At 42.1% G+C, this 10,530-nt stretch overlaps 1 protein-coding gene across 11 annotated transcripts in view; it reads right to left on the reverse strand.

Moving 5' to 3' along the window:
• Positions 1 to 8,393, reverse strand: part of LOC138740512 (Krueppel-like factor 8) — a 151,173-nt gene extending 142,780 nt beyond the window's left edge. For 2 of the 11 annotated variants that reach the window (XM_069893260.1, XM_069893263.1), the window contains exon 1: positions 872 to 978. Coding sequence is in view for 7 of the 11 variants with exons in the window: in XM_069893252.1 (XP_069749353.1) it covers positions 5,096 to 5,161; positions 7,877 to 7,897 (87 nt within the window). In the remaining 4 variants the exon portion in view is untranslated. Of the gene's footprint in view, positions 1 to 871; positions 979 to 5,095; positions 5,162 to 6,631; positions 6,734 to 6,923; positions 7,662 to 7,876 lie in introns of those variants that run through there. The other 9 variants (XM_069893252.1, XM_069893253.1, XM_069893256.1 and 6 more) reach the window with 9 other exon arrangements.
• Between the last annotated feature and the right edge of the window lie 2,137 nt (positions 8,394 to 10,530).

Genomic DNA, 10,530 nt, shown 5'->3' on the forward strand with positions numbered 1-10,530 from the left:
AAACCCAAAGTAACCAATACATACTCATAAACATCTCCTTCAAATTCAAAAGTGGGGCATACACATTTGAGGAAATGTTGCAGTGAAATGAAAAATACCACTACTCCTTTAAGAATTCATTTGCTCCACTAAACCTATGTAATGATTGCTATTTAAATCCATGACTGTATGTCCTCCACTAACAAGGAGGTTATATGTACAATGAGGTACCATCCAGAAGAATAAGGTTTTGTTTGACCTCGCAGCTATCTGATTTATACATTACCAATTAAAATGGTGATCTGAGCAAAAGCAGCTTCTGCCAGCCAGAAATGATGCACTACATCATCGCACCATCTCTAAAACTTACTCCTTTCTTCTCCAAATCACACCCACCGTGGTTTTAAATAGAAACACGTAATGTGCTCCAATCCACCTCAAACGTCAAAGTTGGATTTGCAGACCCAACATTATGCCAGGAGGGGAGGTGTCTCCAAAAGTGACTTTTTTTAAAAAATATCCGAACAGAAGTGAGATTCAGGCAACAGCCACACCAATTAATTAAAAAAAAATCAATATAACAGTCTGAGGATGCAGCTCAGAAAAGAGAAAGGAATTTAGACAGAAGGTTAGAAGAGCTTAACAAAAAGAAAAATGGGAATTAAGAATGATACTGACATTCAAGTCATGTTATGTCTCAGCAGTCACAGAAGCACGCTGCTGGAATCTGGTTTAGAACCCTGCACCACTTCCTGAACTAGTTAACCTTAGGGGCCTAGCAGAAATCTGATTTAAAGCCAGACTATTAAGGAATTGTTTCTCCATGCCTTTGTTTAACACGGGAAGATATCATAGCACACTCTGCATTTACATGCAAACTAAATCCACTGACCTGCTATTCTAAATAGTCCCAAGATTTTATTGAGTGAAAGAAAACTTCTTGCATTGCTGCTTTTCTCAGCCAATGTCTATTCTTCCGCCCACAGCACTTGTCAGCCTTCGTCAGCGGTCACATGACACCCCTTACCGCACTGCCGGCCGGTGGGTGGGACGTCTGCTGAAGCAAGACAATACTCTCCTCTGCTTCAAACTACAACATACAGCTAGAAGCTGAAGCCATTTGAAACAGGGTATTTGTGACTTACTACAAACATGACACTATTTTTTAATTACAACCCTTGTGTGACATTTTAAAGTTAGAACTGTATCAAAACTGGAGCTAATATCTCTCTAAGGGTTTTGGCCCACCATTTATGTCTGTTCTACTTTTCATAAAAATATCATTGATTTGAGGGATAGTGTTCAAAATCCTCTATAAATGACCATCAAGAGTGACTGTTAGGTCGCCATTACAAAGTACAAGAAAAAAAAATCCGCTCCATTTCTTCAAAATGTTCATTTCAGGCAGATGACCCTCAGTTGACCCTTTGAATGCTATCCCTCCAATCATTCAAAGATCTAGACTGTCAGTTTTGCCAAACTTAGCAATCCTCATTCTAATACAAACCCTTTTTTTTTAAATCAAATTCAATCAACTTTTTCATATTTAATTAAATGTTAATTTGTTACACTTTTGGCTTGTTCTGCCTCACAGGAGCCAAGAGGTTTAGTTCAGACCATCCAGTATTTTCACTGAACAGGATATGAACAAGTCAAATTTCCCAGAACTACGTCACTAACAAATATTAGCATAGTTATAGGCAAATTCAGCAACATGTACACAATTGTTACTTGTACCAACTATGAGGTAGTAAGTGCTCAGTCACTTTTACTGAAGACTTCCAAGGAGCACTGAGACCATAACATTCATTCTATAACCAAAATTACCTTAATGAAGGCCTTTCCACTGGGTAGTCTGATCCCCAGAAATAAGAAAGCAGAATTCATTAGGACAGTTTAGAAGCCAAGAAAATCTCTTCCTTTTTGATTTAGAATCAAATTTAAGCAGGCACGGTTAATGTAGTGGTTAGCACAATGCTATTACTCGAGATGGCAGAGGTCGACAGCATCGAGTCCACGCTGCTGAAGATCCAGCTGCGCTGGGTGGGTCACGTCTCCAGAATGGAGGAACATCGCCTTCCCAAGATTGTGTTATATGGCGAGTTCTCCACTGGCCACCGTGACAGAGGTGCACCAAAGAAAAGGTACAAGGACTGCCTAAAGAAATCTCTTGGTGCCTGCCACATTGACCACCGCCAGTGGGCTAATATCGCCTCAAACCGTGCATCTTGGCGCCTCACAGTTTGGCGGGCAGCAACCTCCTTTGAAGAAGACCGCAGAGCCCACCTCACTGACAAAAGGCAAAGGAGGAAAAACCCAACACCCAACCCCAACCAACCAATTTTCCCCTGCAGCCGCTGCAACCGTGTCTGCCTGTCCCGCATCGGACTTGTCAGCCACAAACAAGCCTGCAGCTGACGTGGACTTTTTACCCCCTCCATAAATCTTCGTCCGCGAAGCCAAGCCAAAGAAGAGAAGAAAGAATTACAGTGCCAACAAACTGGGTGTCAATCCACTGCTATCCACTGTAAGGAATTTGTAACATAACATAACATAACAATTACAGCACGGAAACAGGCCATTAGGCCCTTCTAGTCTGCACCGAACCAAACACCCCTTTCTAGTCCCGCCTCCCTGCACAATGCCCATAACCCTCCATCTTCTTCTCATCCATATACCTGTCCAACCTTTTCTTAAATAATACAGTTGACTCCGCCGCCACTATTTCTCCCGGAAGATCATTCCACACGGCTACCACTCTCTGAGTAAAGAAGTTCCCCCTCCTGTTACCTCTAAACCTCTGCCCCTTAATTCTTAACTCATGTCCTCTTATTTTAATCTTTCCTCCTCTTAACAGGAATAGTCTATCCACATCCATTCTGTCTTTCCCTTTCATAATCTTAAATACTTCTATCAAATCCCCTCTCAACCTTCTACGCTCCAAAGAATAAAGACCCAATCTGTCCAATCTCTCCCCATACTCCAGATGCTTAAACCCAGGCAACATTCTGGTAAACCTTCTCTGGACTCTCTCCACTCTGTTTATATCCTTCCTATAATTAGGCGACCAGAACTGCACACAGAACTCCAAATTAGGCCGTACCAACGTCTTATACAATCTCAACATCATCTCCCAACTCCTATATTCCATGCAATGATTGATAAAGGCCAGCATACTAAAAGCCTTCTTCACCACCCTATTCACGTGAGTTTCTACCTTCAGGGAACGATGTACCATTACTCCTAAATCTTTCTGCTCTTCTGTATTCCTCAATGCTCTCCCATTTACCACGTATGTCCTATTCTGATTCTTCTTACCAAAATGAAGCACCTCACACTTATCAGCATTAAATTCCATCTGCCATTTTTCAGCCCACTTTTCTAAGCAGCCCAAATCCCTCTGCAATCCTTGAAAACCTTATCCCCTTGTCTGTGTGGGCTTCCTCCGGGTGCTCCTGTTTCCCCCCACCCCCCCACCACATTCCAATGACGTGCAAGGTTAGAAGGTCAATTGTTCACATGGGTGTACTTGGGCAGCCCAGGGTCATGGGCCACAAGGGCCTGTAACTATGCCACATCTGAATTTAAAAATAAATGTCCAAGACCAGAATGCAGATTTCAATCAATTAAAGGATAGCAAGAATTATGTAACATCTCGCACACAGCAAAAAAAGATTCTTGGCATTCAACGTCCTGACAGAAATGACAGTCAGGTGGAAGAGTCCAAATTTTCCAATGAGTCAAGGGATTGTTAGGGGATTCCTGGCCAACAGGAATGCAGGACAGAGAGGTCAGGCAAAAGTCCTAAATGGCACAGGCAACTGAGAGGAAAGAAAAAAAGACTTCAGAACATTCTCTACCACCAGAAATGACAAAAAAAATCATTGATCTCAAGGTTTGATGCCAATACACATTCATTAACAATTCTTACCCACCCAAATCTCTCTTTTACTTCTTTCTCAATATACTTTTCTTATCCTAGCACAATGGGAATTCTTTCTCTTCAAGGACTCATTTAATGAACCAAGCCACCATGTCATCTCAATGTAAACTATAGATCCTGTGGGAAATCTTCCAACCCTATTTATTGCAGCCTTATCTGCCTAGTAACCCCTCAGGATGAAACAAGAATTTCAACCAAGAAATAACCTCTCTGGTGCCCATTGGCTGACTGCCCGTGAGGTTGCTTCACAAGGCCAGGATTGTTCCTCAGTTTCTTCTCACTCATTGCCTTTCAGAGCTCAAGTAAATCAATACATAAGGTCTGTTGAGGAGCTCAATTTACGCCAGGAAACTTCAATTCAAATACCATTCACCTTGGTTTCCACTGGTGATAGACAAGTTACAGTTATTAACAAGGTGCACAACTGCAAAAAGCAATGGCCTCTAATCTTGCTTCAAATGACAACACTGCGGGTCTGCAACGTTTTCTTGCACAAGTCAGCATTCACTAAACAGATACTAGTGTAGTTCTGTACACAAAAACACAGAGCTCCCGTTATTCCAAAGGCTTCTATCACGGTGCACCCCTTTCTTATTTGAGCCTATTCATTGCAGCACTCTGCTCACATGGCAAAATAACTACAAAACTCCAACAGCCACAATTAAAGCACAAATGATGAGGTAGAAATTCAATGGCAGTTAGTGTAGTAATTAGCACAATGCTATCACAGCACCAGTGACCCGGGTTAGAATCCGGTGCTGTCTGTAAGGAGTTTATACGTTTTCCCCATCTGCACGCGTTTTCCCCGGGTGCACCAGTTTCCTCCCACCCTTCAAAAACATACATGGTTTTAGGTTAATTGGGTAACACTGGCTTGTGGTCAGTAAAAGCCTGTTACCGTGCTGTATGGCTAATTTTATAATATTTATTACGTTTTTTTTTTAAAAGTAAATCTCCATTTTTTTATGGTGCCTTTAACATGAACAAAAATATGCTCGTCTCTTCAGAACATTAATATATGACGGTAATAAAAGATGCTTTTGATAAGATTCCAGGTATTCCAATGAACGAGTGCAAGTACTGTTTGTCAAACCATAGAAGAGGAAGAATCCTCTAGTATAAGCCATCTTGAAGGCAAGGCCAATTGCTAGACCTTGCAAAATGTGCCCTCACCTTTTCAGGCATTATCAGCTTGAAATGTTCCCATTTTCTAAGATTCATTCCCCACCACAGAGCGTCCTGGCAATAAATGAAAACAAACTATAGCAAATATCAGGGACATCCTGACAATCTATCATCTTGAATACTGAAATATACTCCAATAACCTTGTTCCAGGGTTAACAGTTGGGCCAGGGTCTACACCCAATTTCCATGCAACAGCTGGTTCATCAGGATTATAAATTTTTAAATCAGTGCAGATTTGACATTTTAAATTGCACTAGTCTTAGTGGAATTTCTTGAAAGATCACAATGCCACCTTCTGTAAAATGCTGTCAATCACAGAGAGAGAAAAAAATCAGTTCTGACTCGAACAAACAATAGGTGAGCATGGACAAGTAGCCCAACCCCTTCAATTTACCTGTCATGCAATTTTTATAACTACAAATAAAGTAATGTTTCTCAGTAACAGATTATTACAATGGTAATAATCATACTACTTTTGATATTTATAACTAACCAGAACCCAATATTCACTCATCTTATTTTGCACCGTACTACGCCTTGTAACTACTGTTAATTAAATCACTTCTGTTTTATAAGATGCCATTTCACCAATTTGAATGAATTTCAGTATCATTTAGTAGTATTTCCATGATCAATAATAATTTTACTACAAAGCTAAAGTTTCATTATTCTTCAAAAAATACTCTGGAGTTAGAAATTTTTGCAAAGTAATCTTTGTTGTGTAAAATATATGAAGTGATAAAATGCCACCTCTGTATGAAACCAAGTTAGGTGAAGCAAACGATTCTGTGAAACACACCTTATTTCATCTTCTACATTCAGCCCTTGAAATGTGGTAACTATCAACCCTTGAGACTAACATAGAATCCACAATGCTCAAGACAAAGTGTCAATAACTGATCTAGAATGATCTTCAACCTTTACTTTTCCCCTAAATATGATATTCCTTCAACGACAACTACCTTTCTTGAATCGATCATCACGAACATAATCTACAATCTCATTCCAGATGGTTACTGAGGGTGCTACACTCAAATCCGATCTTAACACCCAGTAGCTATTGCTGTGGTTCTAGGAAGAATGCACAAATTCCCCACATGATGTCAGTTTTTAATTCTAGGCCTTAGTGTTACAGCATGGCCTTGGACAAGATACAGAACAGGTAGGTCCTGTAATGAGCAACTTCAATGAAATGCTAAAGGCTGGGGTTGTCCTGAGAGCAGAAATAGTTGAGAGATTTTCTACAGGGGTGTGTAATATCATAAGGAAAGAAGAAAATTATCCCAACAAAAAGATCAGTAATTAAAGGCAATTTGAAATGATTGGTACAAGAGAAAGGGTGGTGAACATGTTGATTTTAAATTTAGCAGCTTGTAACCTGAAGCACATTCTTAGAAGAACATTGGAATCAGTAGCAATTTTCAAAGAGGAACTAAAGAAAAACAAGGGGAACAAAGTTACCAAACTTCAAGGAAAGATCAGGGACTAATCACTAGGACTAAGTCTCTTGTGTTTCCACTCACTGGCTGGTTCCATTAAACATACTCCAATTCTTTTCTTTTCCATTCTATAGCTCGACCTCAGCAAAATCAAGTTGTCCACAAGAGACCAGGCTGCAGGATATTCTGATTGGAGACAAGCATGGGTATCAAGCACAAATTTAAATGAATCCTGATGAACCTCAACATTTACAAGAAGCAGCATTTAAAAAGTTTTGGCCATGGAATCCTTCTATTATTATCCCTGTGATAATTGAAGAGTCAATCCAATAGCCTACATGACTAAAATGTTGAGTAAAACTTTAGAATTACTTACAATCTATGCTTGCAAGTTTGGGAGGGGTGGAGTCATATTGATCAGTGGCAGGTTGCTCTCCAGAATGTGCAGATCATCAAGAAAATTTGGATGCAGCTTAACAGGTGTAAATCAATGACACTGACATTTCCTTGTCCTCCTTCAAGAAGTTGGGCCCTGCTGAATTTTGCCCTACAAGTTATTAGAACTTCCTTGGCCCTTTGTTCATATTTGATAGGAAAAAAAAATCAAACAACGTCATACCCAACTGAAATTTAAAAGGTATGCCAGTAGGCAAAGCTAAACCTTATCATTAAGTACACAAGGTCAAAAATGTTTTTATATACTAAGTTATGGAAACTTAGTAAAGTAGATCAACTTTCAATTTGCTGTTCAAATACAGCTTCTTAGGGGATTGGAGAGTCCAATTGTGTCAAGCAACTTTCTTTTAGTATGCTCCCTTTCATAACTGGTTCGACAGGGGCTATTTTCTATTAAAACTAACCTGGCAAAAAAAAATTAATGGATGAGGATTAAAACACGATTTGAAACTTTAGGACGGATGATTGTCTTTTCAAATACACCAAACCCCCATCAACAAGAGAACTGCTGCAATGGAAGCAGAAGTCAGAGCGTCCGGATCCCCAATGAAAATGGTGCTTTGGCCAGTGCGGAGTCAATCGGCGCCTGACCGCGGGACGCGTGCGGGCTTTGGGACCCGGGTGCGCTGCCTTGAAGAGCAGCCCGGCTGGCCCGCAGTTCCTGTCTTTGTGAGCGCGGAGGCGGGCGCAGGCGGCAGCCGCCCCTTGGCCCGGGGAGGGGGAGGAGGGGGACCCACCCTCGCCCCGCACCGTGCGGGAAGCGAGGGAACGTGGGCAGGGCGGCCACCAGTTCGCCGATGGGCAATGGGAATGGAGCGCAGGCTGGCCACGGGGTTGGGTCTCTGGCTCCCCCCATCCCGGCTCCTCACTTACTTTCTCCACCTCCGAGTGCATGGTTGCCGCTGCTGGCGTCGCTGCGCTGCCCCGTGGCCGCTCCTCGCTGCTTCCTCCCTCGGATCGCTGGCGGATTCACTGAGCTTCCTGGCGGGAGGTTGCTCTCATGGCCCGGGACTGGGTGCACGGGGAGATAACGAGGGCGGCTGGGTTGCCTGTCGGAAGCAGTAACAGCAGCCTGCCCCTAACCCCACCCTTGCGGCAACGCCCCGTCGCTGGATTGAGCACCACGCACTCGGGGCACCGCCTCAAAGCGCCGGCTTGGGTCTCCTTCCCCCCGAGCCCCTCTCTCACGACCCTCCAAACTATCTGCCAACGTGACGATGCACATTTGGAAACCAAATGGCAATATTGAAATGTGTTTTGCCCCCCCCAAACCCCCTCTTTTCGTTTCTAGTTGCATTTAATCTGCAGTGAGACAGGGAACGTCAGCAATGCTGCCTTCATCCTTCTTCAGATCCGCTGCGGGCGTTGACTGACAAGTCCAGGGTGGGGTTGAACTGCCACCCTCTTCCAGCCAAAGAAAGTCGGATATTTTAGTGAAAATGCATCAGGATATTGCAATTACAACATAGGGGGAGGATGTTGATCTTTAAACGCGTTCTTCCCTCCCCCCCCCCACACTTTGTTCCTTTGTACTTTTCAACTGTCCGCCCTCTTACCCTTGAAAGAACGACTCGACATTTAAATTGTTACATCGCCCTCAATGCCCAGTTACTAGTTACGACATCCCACCATTTCCACTTCGAGGGCTTTCTTAAAACCCATGTTTATAATCAAAGCTGGTACTTTCCCCCCCCCCCTTAAGTTGCTTTAAAAAGTATGCCCAAAAGTGCTGGAGAAACTCAGCAGGTCATGGGAAGTCAAGGGCATTGAGTTATTTAAATGGATGATATCCAGATAGATCTTACCCACCAAGACGTATTTCTTAAAAATGGCTTGACTTCACCTTTCACAACAACGAATGACATTTTGCCTCGCATCTGCCCATCTTTTACTCTGCTTCATGGGCTGAGCAACATTAAGACTTGTGGTAGCTTGCTCAACGTCTTTGTACTTGCAATATTTCATTTGGAGCATGTGCCCGTATTTCCAACCATCTGCTTGCATGATACACCAAAAGTTTTCAAAAAGATACCCCATCCCTATCAACAAACATCAAGAGAGGGCCCTCAAATTCCTAGTAATTTGGGATAATAAAGACAGTGAACACTTACAAATGGAAGTCAGGCATGACTTGATTGATTTTTTTGTTTTAGAAATATCTTTATCCCAAATTACAAGCACCAATAACTTGTAACGAATTGAGCACATTTTATCTTTTATGCTCTTTATAGGCTATAGTTCAGCATTTAACACCACCACCCACTCAAGACAGATCAACAAACTCCAAGACATAGGACTCAACATCCCACTGTGTAATTCGATTCTTGATTTCCTCACCTTCAGTCCACAATCAGTGAGGATTGGTAAAAACATCTCCTCCTCAATCTCCATCAGTACCAGGGCACCATAGGCCTGCATACTTAGGTCTACTGGATTTATACCTATGACTGGTTTGATATGACAACGACACCCTCTACAAATTCACTGAGGATACCACGGTAGTGGGTTGTATAAAAAGCAGTGATGAGTCAGCATACAGGATGGAGAGTGAAAACTTGGCCAAATGGTGCAACAACAACAACCTTACTCTCAATCTTACCAAAACCAAGGACTTCAGGAAGGGAAAACCAGATGTGTATGATCCAGTGATCATTAGGAGATCAGAGGTGGAGAGGCTAAACAAATTTAAGTTCTTGGGAGTCACTATCTCAGAGGATCTTTTCTGGATCCAACACACTAATGGTATCATGAAGAATGCACGTTAGTGCTTCTACTTCCTCAGGAGTTTATGGAAGTTTGATATGACATAAGAAACCCTGGCAAATTTCTACAGGTGTGTGGTGGAAAGTGTGCTGACCACCTGCATCACGGTCTGGTAGGGGGACACCAATACCTACAGGCAGCACAATCATCAAGGGTCTACACCACCCAGCACAGGCTTTGTTCTCACTGCTGCCATCAGGAAAGAGGTCGAGGTGCCACAAGACTCGCACCACCAGGTTCAGAAACAGCTGCTACCCCTCCACCATCGGACTCATCATCAACAAACTCAATCAGGGAGTTTAAGGACTCTTACCCTCTCTGTCAGTTGTTTACATTTCATTATTTGTTTACATGAGTACATTCTTTACAGTTTTTTTACACTATCAATAATTGGTCATTCTGCCTTGCCTGCAGGTAAAAGTATCTCATCCCCAATTAGATACATCATTTGTTCAAAATATTGACTGACCAAAGCCTTATAAAGTCTCAAAGTATAGAAATGTTATTAGGAACAAATTGTGTATTTAGGATGAAACTAATCCATTGGTGTCCTGTGAAATGTTTTGACCCAACACCTTCAATGTGGCATTGCATATTATTGGGTGATATCTTTAGCATTTTTTTGTTAAAAACTGCAAAATATCATCCAAATTTTCTCTGTTGTTTCACTTTCAGGTCCAATAAACATTCTTTCAATTTCAGGTGTTCTCATTTTATGCTGATCACCTCTCGTCCACTTAAATAAAACCTAACATTTAATTACA

Source organism: Narcine bancroftii, chromosome 8 (genome assembly GCF_036971445.1).
Source record: "Narcine bancroftii isolate sNarBan1 chromosome 8, sNarBan1.hap1, whole genome shotgun sequence".
NCBI classification, from domain to species: domain Eukaryota; kingdom Metazoa; phylum Chordata; class Chondrichthyes; order Torpediniformes; family Narcinidae; genus Narcine; species Narcine bancroftii.